At 36.5% G+C, this 17,870-nt stretch overlaps 1 protein-coding gene across 1 annotated transcript in view; it reads right to left on the bottom strand.

The window, feature by feature from the left end:
* Positions 1 to 16,793: 16,793 nt before the first annotated feature.
* MYOZ2 (myozenin 2) overlaps positions 16,794 to 17,870 on the bottom strand; it is a 34,316-nt gene continuing 33,239 nt past the window's right edge. The window contains exon 6 of the mRNA XM_060012934.1: positions 16,794 to 17,238. Within this exon, the coding sequence (XP_059868917.1) occupies positions 17,004 to 17,238 (235 nt within the window). The 3' untranslated portion in view covers positions 16,794 to 17,003. The remainder of the gene's footprint in view (positions 17,239 to 17,870) is intronic.

Here is a 17,870-nt window from a genome sequence, read left to right as displayed (position 1 = left end):
CATGAAAATATAATCGTGATATTCCTCACCAAGATTTTTTCAGGGGCCCCCATCCTCTTCATGATCTGCCCCAGACTGTTAATCTCATCTGCCATTCTTGCCCATTTACTCCACACTAGCTATACTGAACTCCTTGCACTTCTTTGATTCTACTAGGTTCTCTCAAGATCCTGTAGGTCTCAGTTGAGTACTTATTTCTTCCCTGGAACCTTTCATAACTTCCTGAGACAGACTTGCCCTTCTTTCACCATTTCTGGACTTATTTATATTATAACAATTATGTTGTACTATATTTCTTTGCAAATGTAACTGACAGAGCACTCTTGAAAAATAATTTGGACTGTGGATAATGAAGATTCATACTATCTCCCTTCCTCATTTCGAGATTATAGAAGAATGCCCTTCAGTTCACCTTGCTCAAGAATTTGACTAAAGGCTTCCCTGGTGGCACAGTGGTTAAAAATCCACCTGCCAATGCAGGGGACACGGGTTCGATCCCTGGTCCGGGAAGATCCCACATGCCGCAGAGCAACTAAGCCCGTGAGCCACAACTACTGAGCCTGTGCTCTAGAGCCAACGAACCACAACTACTGAGCCCACGTGCTGCAGCTACTGAAGCCTGCGCACCTAGAGCCCGTGCTCTGCAGCAAGAGAAGCCGCCACAGTGGGAAGCCTGTGCACCGCAACAAAGAGTAGCCCCCGCTCCCCACAACTAGAGAAAGCCCATGCACAGCAATGAAGACCCAACGCAGCCAAAAATTAATGAATTAATTTTAAAAAATTTTGACTAAACCCTGACTGTACACTTTTTTAATCGTGTAATTTCAAACTTTCTACCAGTTCTTGGCATATTTAAGTACAGAGTTTTAAATGATAGACTTATAATAGGTCACAAGTTAAGCATCAAGAGGGCAGCCTGAAGCAAACATAGAAAAAAGGAAAACTGACAGTGCACCGCATTTTAGGGCAGGAGTTGCTCCTAGAAAATTTTGTAGTTAGAAATGTCACAACATAGGTTTTAAATGTATTGCCTCTGAGAATTACTGTTTGTCCTTGGGGGATATGTGTGTATGTTTGATTCAATAGTTATTTATTGGGTGGAACCAAATTAATAAAAATGTCTGCACCTCACACTGGCTTGAGATCATGAAAGGGAGTAGAGTTGGAATGCCAAAGATATCTTACACTGTTTGAATGAGGCCTACCCAAAGATTACATCATCAGCACCACCATACTTAAACGCCTCTTAACTATTATTCTGGAGTGATTATAACTCAGACTTTGGGAGATGTACCATCTTGAGGATATATTCACCCTGTCACTGATAAGTGGTAAGAGTAGCAATATTCTTTCCTGAGGATCTGTGATCCAGTAGTTCCAGGAGGTAATCAACATCTAAAGGCGTGGCAAAGCATGAATCAGCTGGGTGAGGTAAAGTGAAATACAGTATAGAGAAATAGCTGAATGGCTCCCTCAGGATTGGATATGAGGCAGACTCCTTTTTTCCTAAATGCATCAAGGAAATATTGACAAGTGTTATTTTCTCAGTAAGCTTCTAGAGAGCAGGGACCATATTTTTTCATTGTTGTATTTCCAGGCAATGAGCCTTAACTAATGTGTTCAGCGGATAGAGTGAAAAACTGGAAGTTTTGTTGATTTTTTAGAAAATAGAGACATCTATGTGGACGAAAATTGTTGGGGAAAGCTTCTGTGGGAAATCAGATATGAGCTTCAGCTTGGAAGGTTCATAGGTAGGCATATTTGAAGGCACTGAGGAGGAAACATGTCTACTTCAAGAGCAAAGTTTTAGAAACAGGAATGAACAAGGCCAATGCAGGGCTATAATAGGAAGCCTTTATAAGTTCTTGAACAGGTTGTTTAGTTTGGAATTATATACAGAAGATTTGTAGAGGAAATTGTAGTTAGGCAAGAAGATGAGCTAAGCCAGTGCAATTCCAGAGAAATCTTCAGTCTGTGACTTGATGATGAGGCCAACCAGAAAAATCTAGTTACAGTCGACCACTTCCTCCTTGACTCACCTCCCAGTTTTTGTAACACCATCCTCTTTCATGGCTTTCCTCCAACCTCTTTGGTTGCTCCTTTTCATACTGTTTTTCTCTTATACTTTGCAGTCTACTTTTATCTTCTAGATTTTTTTTTTTTTTTTTTTTTTTTTTGTGGGGTGCGCAGGCCTCTCACTGTTGTGGCCTCTCCCGTTGCGCAGCACAGGCTCTGGACGCACAGGCTCAGCGGCCATGGCTCACGGGCGCAGCTGCTCCGTGGCATGTGGGATCTTTCCAGACCGGGGCACGAACCCATGTCCCCTGCATCGGCAGGCAGACTCTCAACCACTGCGCCACCAGGGAAGCCCTTACTTTTATCTTCTAAATGAAGATAAATAATGTTCCACAGTGCCTGGTCCTGAGATCTCATTTATCCTCATGGTTTTAAATCTGTTTCCCACACAGGAGCCAAAGTAGCCTATTGTAAATGTCAACATGTTACTCCCCAACTTAAAATTGTTCAATGGCTTACTATTTACATAAAATAAAATCCAAATTCTTGCCAAGGCCTGCAGACCCCTGAATGGACTAATGATCTATCCTTGCTTCCCTAACAGCATCTCATGCTATTCAAGGATTTTACATTCTTTATTCCCTTTGCCTAGAACAGTGGTTCTCAACTGGGGATGATTTTTTCTCCCAGGGGACATTTGGCAAAGGCCAGTACATTTCTGGTGGTCACAGTTAGGGTGGGGAAGGGGTGCCACTACTGGTATCCAGTGGGTTGAGGCCAGTGATGCTGCTAAACATCCCACAATGGACAAGACAGTCCCCCACAATAAAGAATTGTATCGTCCAAAATGTCAATAGTGCCAAGGTTGAGAAACGCTGACCTACAGCACCTTCCCCTGAGTCTCCAAGTGGCTGACTCCTTTTCATCCTCTATACTTTAGTTTTAGCTTCATCTTCTTGGAAAAGTCATCCTTGACCTAGAACTCTGCTTACCTCTATCACAGTGTTCTGTTTATTCATCTCATACCATTTTTCACAACATGTGATTATTTAGCTTATTTATTTGCTTGTTTATTGTCTTCCTCACTATCTAGGAAGAAGATCCCATGAAACACCTCTCTCTTGATCATCATTCTTTCTGTAAAGTCTAATACAGTGGCACAGAGTAGGCATCAGTAAAGAGTTGTTCGACACCTGAATCTGTATCTACAATAAGTCACTGAATGGAAACTTAACAATAAGGCTTTCTTTTTTTCTTTTTCTTTTTTTCTGTAAAATTAAAATATACAGTTACCAAGAGTGAAGACACCTGGAAAGAAGTTGTCGTCACTAAGAGTGTCTTCTGGAAGGCTGCTGGTCTGCGGTCAGTATTCAGATGTGTTCCACGAATACCCTTCCTTCTTAAGTAGCTTCTCACAATCAGAACCAGAAGTAGAGTCATATTATGGCCAAATTAACTCATGTCTGTGAGATCATAAAAATCTGGAAGGAAAAAAAAGAAATAAGGGAGAATAGAACCAAAAATGAGGTAAAATTATAATATTTTTGATCAAGTAATCTCTCAGATTAGAAGACTTAATTTTTTAATATATGCACATCTAAAAAAAGCCATTTCAAAGATGTATTTAGAAGAGCCTGGTTATTATACATTTCAGTTATTTCAATTAAGAAAATATGTATTGTGGACATACATTGCTTTGTCTTTTCCTGCTTTTAGTAATCCACACCACTAAACCACAGGATGGGCACAACTCCTTGTGGGGCATTTCACCATTTTCTGGCTCTGGTGATTGGTATATGGGTGATTCATGCTAATCAGCATTCTTTCCCAGGAGTTTTCAAATTAGAGCTTACAGGAATGATCCCTTTTTTCTCTGATTGCAAAGCTATAAAACTGTGAGCTCAGAGGTTCTTGTGGCAGTGTGCCTTGTCATTTATAGTATCTGGTCTGAAAGAATAAGGCAGAGATGGGGAGAGCGGGGAGAGAGAGAGTCCCTTAAGTTTCTCTATCCTCTTATAAAATAGGTAATTCAGGAATTGAGTGTTCTCTGGACTCCTCAAAGTTCTGCAGCATGACATGTTGTTAAACATCAGAAGATCAAATTCAATATCCGTGGCATCTCAGCCAGCTCTTCATTAGGCAAAACTTACATCTCAACCTTTCTAAGCCTCTTATATACTAGAGTCAACATTAGCTAGTTAACCAGTTAGTAGTTTAGCAAATAACCTCCTTAATTTTTGCTGACTTATTGTCAGCTTAGGCAATTTCATTACCTTTGTTTGTTATTTCACTTTGAAACGTCCTAATTTTCTTATCTGTAAAATTGGGATGAGAAATAATGCTTATATATGATGTCTTTTGATGATGCCCCAGATATAAGCAATTGTAAAGTCTTATACTGTGTTATTATGGCCATTAGTGTTGTTATTATGATTACCAATACTGCTGTCATCAATGATAACATGATGCTGTAAGAACCTATGTATTGTTTTTCTTGCCGTAATATCTATTTTATTACATGTATTTTATTACAATCTCAAAGATGCAGGAGGCTTTAGATTCCACCTGTCCAGCCTCCCACTCACTAAAGGATCATCCCTGCTGGTGGTTGTCCAACGTCTGTTCAAATATAGTGACAGTGATAGAAAACCTGATGCTTTGTGGGGCATCCTGTTCCTTTTTAAGACCTCTTTAACTATTAAGAAATTTTCATCACAGTGAGTTGAACTTCACCTTCTAGTAATTTTTACACACTGGTCTTATTTTCTGTCCTTTATAGCAACAGAAATCTATATTCTCTTTTCCATAAGATGCTATTGAACTTTGAAAACATCTTTTGTGTTTTCAAGCTAAAAGTACTCAGTTCTCTCAACAATTTTTTGAAGCCCTAGTAAATATTAAACTAATCCACTCATTCATTCATTCATTCATTACACTTCACCTTATCCTACAAAGATTTAAAGTAAATTCTAAAAAATAAAATAAAATGAATTCTAGTATATAACATAAAACAATGGTCAAATGTAAATAAGAAAAAGAATCAGAGCTATGGGAAATTAAAATACAAGTAGAATGTAAAGAATGAGAACTAAAGAACATAAATATGCATGAGCCCATGGTTTAAATTTATTTGACTTTGATCTAAAAATCAAAAGTGAAAAAGAGGGCTTTCCTGGTGGCGCAGTGGTTGAGAGTCCGCCTGCCGATGCAGGGGACACGGGTTTGTGCCCCGGTCCGAGAGGATCCCACATGCCGCGGAGCGGCGGGGCCCGGGATCCATGGCCACTGAGCCTGCGCGTCCGGAGCCTGTGCTCCGCGACGGGAGAGGCCACAACATTGAGAGGCCCGCGTACCACAAAAAAAAAAAAAAAGTGAAAAAGATATTTAAGGTATCAGTTACAGGAAGACATTTTTCTGTCATCATCTAAGATGCTTTTTCCTCTATGTGGGCCTTCATCTAAGGAGGCTCTTACCTATGTTCACTGACAGTGGACTCATCAACATGCCCCTGGAAAATGCAGTAACAGTCTTCATAATCCATGAAACTGAATTCAGGATTCACTTTTGTTGTCAACTTCTGAAAAAATGTGGTGCCCAAAAATAAAAACAGGTTTTTGCAATTAGCTTGATTATGGTTTGGGGAAATTATTTCCTTTTTTGGTTCAGACACTGTTTTTATCAGGACAGTTTAAGTAAGATTGTTTTAACCTATTTTGTAGCTATGTCACTTTGTTAGCCAATATAAGTTTATGTTCAAAATACTAAATTTTTTGTTCCATTATTTTGTTTTTATGAATTGGCATTAAGCTGAGTTTCACAAATTTTAATGCCATTAGTTTTTTTGGACACAAATGCTTATATTGCCTCAGAACACAAGCATCTTCATCATCTGTTTCGTTCATTTCTTTAAAACATCCTATTAGGTTTTGAAGTTTTAGCCCATATTTCTTAAAATTCACTATTCTTCCTCAGTTTTTATATTGCCAGAATTAATTATATCTTCTTTGTCTGCAGCTAAATCATTGAGGAAAATGTTGATGAAGGCTGGATTCCTGACATTCAGCTCCAGCTGTAGCCCACGTTAACCCTCATGGCAGCATTAAAATTGTTTAGAAAGCCAAGTAGAGACCGTGTTTAAGGGCAACACGGTATCATAAAAGAGCATGGCCTTTAGACTTGGACAGACCTATGTTCAAATCCTGACTTTACCATTTATTGTTTGTGTGACCTTGAGCAGTTATTAACTACTCTAAAACCCAGTTTCCTCATCTGTACATAGCAAGGTGTCCTAGCTAATCCCTAACTGGGTTGCTGTTGACAGGATTAGTAGCATTGCCACCCCTGTGAGCATTTATTTGCATGTTTTTTTTTCCAGTAACATTTTGTAATCTGAGAGAAAGAATGAAAGAAACAGATAGTGGAATTGCTTACGTTCAGAAGCAGCATAATATGATAGAAAGAATGGATGGAGAGTTATGGAACTCTTTTGCTCTCAAGGAGCTGAGCCTGTGGGAGGTCAGCTCACCTCTTTTAACCTCTTAATCCATAAAAGAAGGGATTGAGCCACGTGGTTCTAAACGCTGAAGATGTGAAATGGGGCCTTTTCCCAGTTGTTATTTAATTCCAAAATACACCACGAACTAAGTGTTTTATGCAAATTACATTATTTAACTTTCCTAACAACCATAAAATATTAATATTTGGATATTATTAATATCCTTATGTTAGAGACAGTGAAAGTGGGGTACCTAGTACAGTGTCTGGCATATAGGAGGCACTCAATAAGCAAACTGAATGACTAAGTAAAGGAACTTATCAGTTAAGTATGACGTCTGGTTACAGCCATGGAAATACAGTAGAGTAAGTAGGAATGAGGAAGGCAATATGTGCCATACTAACAGATCCAGAATTAAAGGCCGAAAACATCTAGGTTTTGATTGAAAGCCTAGGATTCACTAGGATTTTTGTGCATTAGTATAATTTATCTTTAATTTTTTTCAAAAACAAGTTTTATAACGTTTTATTTATACAATTTTTTAGAATCTTTGAGATAAAGAGGATCTGAGAGATTAGTTTGCTAAAATCCCTCACTGTACAGATGATAACACTTAAGCTCAAGGAGGTAAAGTTACCTAGGCTCATGCTAGACACTGATAGAAGCAGGGCTAAAATTCAATTCCTAGTCACAGAATTTTCCTGGTGTGAAATATTTTCCCTGAAATATTCTGAAAGTTTCATAGGAGATAGTACTCTTTTGTTTCTTAAAGTGCAATCAGATTTCTTCTATATTCAAATACTGGTGATAAACATACTTGACACCTTTGTGCCCTTCTGAAAGACACGGGAAGGGGAACATAAGGAAGAAGTCAAGAGCACGTCACAGGAAAAGATGTTCTTTTTCTCAATTGTGATATCTGTTGTAGTACTCTGACTTTATGAACAACACTATGGCGTTTGGAAATTTACCAAACTTACTCTGTGACGTGTGTGTGCGTGCACACACACACACAACTATATATCTTAGACTGCCTTGTTTTTGAGGTAGTTCTTCAAGAAATACAATAGTAAAATAACACCATATCTTTTGCTCATAGCGTATTGGCTAAAGCCATGAACCCAAAGGAAGTTGCCCTGGAGAGCAATTTTCTTTGTAAAGATGACAAAAATATTCAGGGCACCATTGTTTTCAAGTTGAACTTCCTTGTTGAAATTCACTTCACAGTCAAAGGAAAAAAAGGTTTACTTTTTAATACAGTAATAAAATTGTTGGAAAATATTCAGTGATAGAAATAATTCAAAGAAGTATAGGTAAAGGCAGAAATTTTAGAGTATTTAATTTCTTTATTTCTTAACTGTTAGTGCTCTTGAGTTTTTTAGTCTCTTATCTGTAAAACAAGCCCTCAAACTGAAATTGTGCTGGAGGAAAAAACAAACCAACTCTTGGCAAGTAATATCCCTGGAATGTGTGTTAATGCCATTTTGTACATTTTTAAATCAAGGTTTTCTGATTAAATTGTTTTCTACAAGTTTTGTTCTGCTACTGTTTCAAATTCTTTTAATTCTGAATAACTCTTTATCAAATTAGTTATAATAGTTTTGATGTGATGGAGAAAAGCCATTCCACTTGCTATTAACAGTGCTGACATTTAAATTTTAAACAGCATTTAGTAGTAGGTACAACAGTAACTTTCAAACATTTTAGACTGCCACCTAGAATATGCAATATATTTTACATTGTGATCCAGTTTGCATGAACATATATATAAAGCAAAATCAGTAGTTTCCTGAAATAATACTATTTCTATGAGTGATATGCGCTGATGTTTTCTTTTCCTTTATTCTGTTTCATTTGAAAAGCTGCTGATCATAACCATCTAAGTTAATTTTTACACCACCTAACTGAACACAACTATAGGTTGAAAGACATGGACCAAGAGGTTTCTGGTGGAAGGAGCAATGTTTACTCTTTTTTTTTTTAATACAGTATGGAAATTTACCCCCTTCCAGTTAGGAAAGAATATTCATTTTGGTTTGATATTGTCACATTAAAATTTTTTACTGATTAAAGTAAAACTTCTTGATATTGTAAAAAAAAAAAAAGCCTTTACTCTCTGGTTCCACATTTTATTAACATTACCCCAATTCAGAGTTTTATTTCTCTGTGGCTAATAAATAAGGTATACAAATTATATAAGGCTATATTTATATAGATATAGATAAATATTAAATCATGTACAGTATGTTGTGTCATCAGAAGGTGTGTGGTTTGTGCCCATCATCTGGATGATTGTGTTCTCCACTGAGATAGGAGAGAGAATAAGTTAGTGGGAGGAATGTTAGATCAGAAGCAGGACTCTTGGGTTCTAATTTTAGACATGCAACGTGAGACTGAGCCAGTTCCTTAACTTTTCTGATCTAAGTTTCTATTCTGTAAATGAGGGAATTGATCTAGAGTATTTCAAGATAGAGTCTAATTCTAAAGTGCTGTGATTCTAAGTAAATGGTTGTTTATTTAAACCAAAGAGAGTATTTCATTACACTATTAACATAGTGAGTTATATTTGGTAAAATACAACTTTTTTGCTTATTCCTATTTTATCTTAAATATTAATATCCTTTTGGTATGCTAACAAGAGGACACTTAAGTAAACATCAGGGTATGGATTTGTACATAGGCTAGTACATAGTAATGCATAGTCTAATATATTATGATAATTATGATCATTAACCCTAATTAATACATTATACATATATGCATCTAAAAACATGATAATTTTTCTGCACTGCTATGTGTCTTAGTCTGTTCAGGCTACTATAACAGAATACCATAGACTGGGTGGCTTATAGACAACAGAAATTTATTTCCCATATTTCTATAAGCTGGGAAGTCCAAGAGCAAGACACTGACAGATTGGTGTCTGGGGAGAGCCTGCTTCCTGATTCATATTTGGCTATGTTCTCTCTGTGTACTCACATGGGGGAAGGGGCAAGGGAGCTTTGTGGAGTCTCTTTTACTAATCCTATTCATGAGGACTACGCCCTTATCACTTAATCACCTCCTAAAGGCCCCACCTCCTAATACTATCACATGGAGGTTAGGATTTCACCATATTGATTTTAGGGGGGCCATGCACATTGTCTATAGTATTATGATAAGTTTAATGTGTTTTTAATAGATTTTGATGAGTTTGTGAGGAAACTTATTGTAATTAACCATAAATTATATCTACATCTCTTTCTATGCATCATAAGTAAAGAATGTTTTTTGAATAAATGTGGTCCATGTTTATGTTTGACTTTATGTACCAAGATAGCAACTGAGCCTAGAGTGCTGTATGGCTCAGAAGACAGCCTTGCACAAGAGGCCTGGAACCTGAGGCAAATCAGTTGTGTTACAGAAACTTCATTAGCTCCAATTTTTCACATAGGTAGAAGTAAGGTAAAATAAATATTAGGAACTGAGTTTAAAATTAAGCTTAGAAAGTATTCCTGCTTTTTCAAGATAAGTTGGTAAAGAAAAAGTTATTTCAGGTTGATTGTATTTAAGTGAATTTTCCATTATGTTAGCATCAGCTCACAGAGGAATCACCTCCTTTCCATGCTTATGACTACCAGATGCCTAATTTCTTTAAGCAACATGGAAACCCACCAGAGAAGGGGACTTGGGGTGATTGTTTTTATTCATTGTACTCTAGAGATAACTGTGCCAAAACATTAGGATTCTGGGGCAACATACTTCCTGATTTGAAATATTCCAAACAGTTATTTAAATGAAAAGCCATTTTAGTTTAAAAAAAAAAAAAAAGAAGGATTATGTAGCCATCTGTCCATAGGAACTCCTTTCTGATTGTATAATGTATTTTCTAAAAAGGTAGTATATACTGATCAAGGAAAGTATCCACTATATCGATTTTTTAAAATTCTCAAGTGACCTACAAAATATGTGAATGCTCACAAGAAATAGTACTATTTTAGCAAGATCCTAAAAAGTCTCCCTTAATTGCAGTTTTGAGTCTGGAGAATAGAGCTGGCACAAGCTTATCCTAAAAAGTAGTCAGGCCACATTAGTGTTTCTGATTATGTATGTATTTAATATACTCATTGCGCCAACTTATATTAGCTCCAAATCAGGGTCAAATATATTTATCCCAAAGCAGTTCCAGTGTAACCTCTAATCTAACTTCATTCTAAATGCCTTTGCTTTCTTACTGTGTGATAATTTTTTATTTTGTTAATCATAATAGCTAACATGTATCAAGCATTTACAATGTATTCAGTAATATAATGTATAATATATAATTTTTAAGATAGATACTAGTATTATCCCCATAATTAAGATACATTTAATGAACTTTTATTGTTCTTTACTATATACCAGGCACAGAGGATACAGTAGTTAATAAAAAAGCAAAGTCTCTACCCTCAGAGAACATTCATTCGAGTGGGAGAGATAAATAATAAAGGAATAGCTACATACATTATGTGTGGCGGCTACATCTTGTGGATCTTAACGTAGTTGTCTGAGGGCCCCAGTTCTACTCCCTCTGACCTCCATCACTGCATTCTTGCTGAGCCTGCCTTCCACAGTCTGCTCCCAGCCACTGAGGGACCATGACAGTGACCCTAAGGCAGACTCGTTTCTGGGAAACACCGGACCTCTCCTACAGGTGACTTGGGCTCACAGATCCTCCAACAGCCTTGCTGAATCTTCCCTAGACTGCTGGGCAGTCTAGAACATATCCATGCAGTTCCATCTGAGGTCCCTTGGGTCTCTCCCAGCCTTTCTTTGACTCTCTCCCTGCCTTTCTTTGACTCTCTCCCCATTTTCTCTCATGTGGGCAATTTTCCTAATAAAATTTTTGCAGGTTTAACCCCATCTTGGCATCTACTCCTCAGAGGACCCAGACTAACACATCTTGGCATCTACTCCTCAGAGGACCCAGACTAACACATTATGTTAGGGAGTAATAAGGGCTATAAAGGAAAAATAAAAGCACAATAAGGGGTTATAAGTGTGCTCTCTTAAGGGTGGTCAGGGAAGGTCTTAGGCAGAAGTGGCCTTTGAAACACATAAATAGTTGGAGAAAACTTCCAGAGTGAAGTAGATTGCTTGAGATTATGTTACTAATTTGTGGTAGATTAGCAGATAGCTGGCACATTTAAATACAACCGCTTTAATATGCAATTTATAAGTGCGTGTTGATAAAGAAAATGTAATGAGAGTTATCTATTTTGGGTGACAATTCACATTAGACAATTGATATACATATAACAAAACTTCTTCAAAGGGGGTAAGGAAAATGCTCTAGAAACCATAGAATATCACAGTTATTTCCTTTCGGCCTGCTTCATTCTGGCCTTCCTTTTTTCCCCCTGTTCTTTTAGATTTATTTTGCTAGTGCTGCAGCTTCTATACCAATTCTTCAATTAGTAATTGAATTTACCTTTTGTCCTTCTGACTCTTTCCAATTCTGTTTCCTGAGCTGTCTCCATCTCCTACACTGCCTAAGTTGTCATTGAAATGTGCTTCAAAATATTACACAATCCAGAATAATAAGCACATTGTTTTTGAAACTGAATTGTAACCTCTTAGAAATAATTTTCCCCCCTCTTTGCCCATACGTACCAAATCTTCCTATTGAAATCACATTATATTGAGAAGTCAGAGAAAGTTTATATCCTGAGTTGAAATCTAGTTCTTTTATTTAAGGAATTCAAATAGGGACGTACCCTTTTATTTATCTAATAATACTTCAATGTGTAAGCCATTGAAATTCTTACACAATTTTACTTTTTTCTTAGTTCTGAAAAGTTTAACTTTTTTAAGCATTATAATTTTCTAAAAATCCTTTGATATATTTGTGAAGTGCTTTGATCAGTTAGTTTGGAATAGATTCCCCTTGCTTGTTCTTTTGGCAAAAGCCTGGCACTCTTCCACCTTTCATAGAAAGTGAACTGCCCTTCTTCCTACAGAATAGAGCATGTGGAGGTTGAAAGTATTTTTCATAAGAAAAGGGGCATTCAGAGCAATACTTTCCTAAGCTTAATAAAAAGCAGTTGTGGCTGGGAAACTGCAATGATGTCATGTAAGTTTTATCTTGCATAAGCAGCAGAGTGAGGAAATTCCAGAATTAATAAGTCGGCTGGTACAGCTGTGCCCTGAGTTGGAAAGTTCAGGATGTTCTTTTCACACTCATGACTGGACATTCTGCTCCACTTTAGCCTTTGTGAGAATAATTGGCTCCCTCCATTTCCACGCTGCTAAAACATTTATAAATTGGTCTACTTAGAAAATGTAAAATTTTAAGTGGATAAATTGTCATTTTGACTAAAAATTATTGTCCGTATTTGCCTTGATTTTGTAATAACTGATAATTAGTTATTTTAAGTTATCTAGTCCTTTCAAATATTGAGTTAAGAAATGGAAAATACCAGCCTTGAGAAAATTGAAGGGAGTGGAGAGTTAAAAGCCAAGAATGAGGACTTCCCTGGTGGTCCAGTGGCTAAGACTCCTCACTCCCAAGGCAAGGGGGCCTGGGTTTGATCTCTGGTCAGGGAACTAGATCCCGCATGCTGCAACTAAAAGATCCCGTATGCTGCAACTAAGATCCGCGTACCACAACTAAGACCTGATGCAGCCAAATAAATACATAAATATTAAAAAAAAAAAAGCCAAGAATGATCTAACTATTGCTGTAGTTGTTAATGCAGACCTAGTGTTATCCAGAAAACAATTGGCCAGCTGATCATCAAGAAATTGGCAAAATAAAATAGGAGATAAAATTTTATGACCCAGAAGTCAGTCTGTTGAACAGTATACTGGAAATTCTTCTAAAGTTTTGAAAAGTTGAAAACATTTTCATTTAAAGGAATGTTTTTGGAGTGTTATCACACTAGATGATTTCGTTCAGCCTTATGGTTAGTGTTGTGCATTTCTGTCCTCTTTATTTCTTCTTCTTTCTCCCTTTGCCCCTTACAGGGGAAAGAAAAAAAAAAAGTTTACATCGATCAGAAGTGTGCACAATGCTGAGCAGAAACAAGCAGGTTTAATCAGAGTATGCTTTTGTGTTTCTCTGATTTCATAATTAAACATGCACATTGCTTGTTTGAAAGTCTGAAAGTTCAACTTTTTATGATTATGAGTGCCTGAATGACTTTAGAGGGTGACTCTAAAATTACTCAATTTATAGCTATATTTTCCCAAAATTAATATAATGGAGATTTTTTATTATTTGTCTAGACATAATAAAATAGTTTAAGGCTGAAATTATTCTGAAAGAGAAGTTATGAACCATGAGTTCTTAGAGCATATATTTTAGAGCCAGACTCACCTATTTCTTCTACTTTAGAGCTAGAATTAAGCTAGTCACCTTAGTTCTCTGAGGCTCAATTTTCTTATATAAGATGGAGATTATAATACATTTCTCACAGGATGATCATGAAAATAAAATAATATTTAAAATATAGGGAATTCCCTGGTGGTCCAGTGGTTAGGACTCAGTGCTTTCACTGTGGTGGCCTGGGTTCTATCCCTAGTTGGGTAATTAAGATCACACAAGCCATGCAGCACAGCCAAAAAGTAAAATAAAATAAAATAATACACATTAAATAGCCTTTATAAACCAGTGAGTATAGTGCTTGGCATTTAGTAGTCCATCAGCAAATATTATTTTCATTCATTTACTCTTTCTTTTAATTTTCTTTCTCCTTTATTTCATTTTTCATTATACAAATGTGGGTGGAAAAAATGCCACAGTCTTTCTGCTGTTCTAAAAAGCCTATCATATTTCTTCAGACTTTGAAAGATTTAGCTGCTTTTTAGGTCAGTGGAAAACCCATCCAAAATTCCTTTCAAATTCTAATTGTGTAGCAACCAGATTGTGAAATTTGGCATTTCTAAAGGTGTCAGACAACTGAATTAGAATTAATAGATACTTCCAGGAAAGGAAGAAATATGATAGTGAGCAGACGGCTATTCCATCATTTTCTAACCAATCTTAAAAAAAAAAACCTTAAGATTTCCCCTTTTAAAATTCTCCTTTATGATGTGGAGAATACTGTTCTATAACTAACATATTTAATTGCTGGCCCCTTTTTGGTGGTTGACAGAGTGGTGACACTGAGCATAGAGTTTAACTATTTGGAGATAGTTAAAATAATGCAATAAAATTTCAGTTTAATGAAAAGTAGTAACATTTCAAATTGCTAATAAAGAACTAAACCATTTCATCAAAATGCATAATAGAATATGACTCATTTTTTATTTATTAAAAGATTAAAATGAACAAAAAAATGGCACGATGGGGGGGCTTCCCTGGTGGCACAGTGGTTGAGAGTCCGCCTGCCGATGCAGGGGACGCGGGTTCGTGCCCTGGTCCGGGAAGATCCCACATGCCGCGGAGCGGCTGGGCGCGTAGGCCATGGCCACTGAGCCTGCGCGTCCGGAGCCTGTGCTCCGCAACGGGAGAGGCCACAACAGTGAGAGGCCCGCGTACTGCAAAAAAAAAAAAAATGGCACGATGGGACCCTCATATCTAGAGTTATCGTAGATGCCAACATTGTTATTTTAAAACAGGTAAATACCAAAACAAATAAAACTAATATATCTTTTTTTTAATATAACTTTATTTATTTATTTGTGGCTGCTTTGGGTCTTTGTTGCTGCACGCAGGCTTTCTCTAGTTGCGGCAAGCGGGGGCTACTCTTCATTGTGGTACGCAGGCTCTAGGCGCGCGGGCTTCAGTTGTTGTGGCGCATGGGCTTAGTTGCTCCTCAGCATGTGGGATCTTCCCAGACCAGGGATAGAACCCGTGTCCCCTGCATTGGCAGGCAGATTCTCAACCACTGCGCCACCAGGGAAGCTCAAGGTATCTTTTTTTTGTTTTTTTGTTTGTTTTTAATATTTGAATTTTATTTTATTTTTTTATACAGCATGTTCTTATTAGTTATCAATTTTATACATATTGGTGTATACATGTCAATCCCAATCTCCCAATTCATACCACTACCACCACCCCCGCCACCCCCGCTTCCCCCAAAACTAAGATATCTTAAAGATATACTTTAGATTATACAAATTCTCTACAGTGATAATATGCATAAGTAAGATACTGTTCCTTTCTAGGCACTGCGTTTTTCATAAGCAAATTTGTAAAGACTAGAAGATGATCAAAACAACCACCAATTTCAACATTACATGCAGATTCTTTTGTAAATATGTGATGTTGCTACACAGCATTTTCATTACTCTGTTATATACTTTCCTTCTTCCAGTCTCCTAAACTTAATGTGGTAGATAGTTTTCTATGGATAAGACATTTCTTCTGTGGTATAAACATCTATCACAGAACTTTTAACTGAATTGAAATGGGAAGAATTGATATTTATGTCTTACCAGTTCCATGGCATATATTTCTTCAACCATATTTTAAGATATATCTATAACTTTATATTAGTTTGAGTCTTTTATACAAATATATTAATATATTTCATGATAGATGTGTGCTATATTGCTCTCAAATGCTTTTGTGTTCTTCCATTTCTTGTTTTTATTTGTGTTTTAGGCATATACTCCCTCGTGCTTAAGGATTTGAGCAGAATTTAAAGATTCAGCAAAGAAAGCTGCCAATTCAAATTACACACTCTCTTTTCCCCCCGTCGTATACATATATTTATTTCTATGTATACTAGCATGTATTTTGTTATTACTCTTCTAAAAATGCATACATAAAGTTGAACCTAATCAACATACAACATTGTGGAACTTGAATTCCAAGTATACCTTGATCATGAAAACTGCAATAGTATGACGTTCTTTGAGTCATTGTCTCTCAGTCTCCTTGACTTAATACTAAACAAAAATAATAACCCAGTTGAACTCTGGCGAATGCCATCTGGAACAATTACCTAATGATTCAAAGCACGTTGAAAAATACAAAGCACTTTAGAAATTCTAAGAATGACTAATGAAAAGACTTCATCTAGACAAGTTATTTTATCATGGAAGCTTGTCAGAAAAGAAGAACCCAACCCTTTTCTCCATCAATAATGTTTGTATATCAACTTCCATAGCTTTCATCCCTTAAATAAAACTCTGAATTAATCTAAATATCTTGCACTATATTTTGATTCTAGATCCATTTGAAAAACTTATTCAGTAATAGCTTATATTAAAGGCAAAAAAGATGAAACCCTTTGTTGTCAGTAACTTTTCTGGGCTTTCTCATTGAAAAGGCTGGATTGCTTAGACCAGGTGAAAACAAGATTATGAATAAAGACGAGTGACTTAAAAGGTTTTAAAATAAGATTTTTAATTATTTATTAGATTTTGATCTGAGATTGAAATTAAATGTCATAAAAGGAAAATTGCTAAATTGCTATTAAATTATTGCTACTAATGAAGAGTGTAAGTGGCTTTGCAAGTAAGTAGAATAATAAAACAGCAACATTGACGTTTACAGGTTTTTGTGTCACATACAACTTTCTTTTCATAGGTCTTCTGATTCCGGTATGGTGGTATCCTCTGTAGGTTCAGTTGTTACCACTATAGGAATATTCTCAGATATCCATCCCTTAGGAGTCCTATTAAAGGACCGTCTTCCAGAAAGAGGATTGGCAAAGGCCATGAATCTGGGATCTGTTAGAAGTAGTAGGTCAAAATCTGGAACCTTAAATTTAACCATTTTTGATGCTTTTTCAAAACCTCCAAATGGGGTGGCAACTCTGTGAGAAATGAAAAGAAAAAGAATAAATTAATTAATATTCAAATTTATTTGACAGAAAATAGAAAACAATTTAATGCATGGTCTTATGGGCATGTTGTTGTGTTATATTCTTAGTAGGGTTTCAGTTTTTGACCTCTGACGCAAGCATTTCCATTCAAAGACCATGCCTTTATGATAAAACAGATATTTGATAATAAATTGGTGTAAAGTCCTTACGTACGTACTCTTAGTTTTGGACTGAACTAATCTGTTCCCTGGACATCACAACATTTCTTGCCTTTGTGCCTTTGCTGACAATGTTATACTTGCTTAAGATATTTCCTCTGTGCCTCCTCTCCACCAGCCCTCACTCCCTTTCTTAACCAAATTCCTGTCACGTTGATTGTCTCATGTGAGTCATTAGGTGCTTATAATATGGTACTTTGTATTGTTAGCTTCTCTTTTTCAGAATACGATTTTGTTTGGGTCATCTGTGAATTATAAGCTCTTTTAAGGCAAGAGGTATATCTTTGCATCTTTCCACCTCTATCTCAAAAACCTCAGAATCCTTCTACTCATCTGAATACAGTCCACCTTCCTTACCTTGGCATCCAAGGTCCCATGTAACATTCTAGCTTCGTTTGATTTAGC

Source organism: Delphinus delphis, chromosome 5, assembly GCF_949987515.2.
Source record: "Delphinus delphis chromosome 5, mDelDel1.2, whole genome shotgun sequence".
NCBI lineage: Eukaryota > Metazoa > Chordata > Mammalia > Artiodactyla > Delphinidae > Delphinus > Delphinus delphis.
The sequence above is the reverse complement of the archived record's forward strand: the minus strand, read 5'-3'. Positions and strand labels throughout refer to the sequence as shown.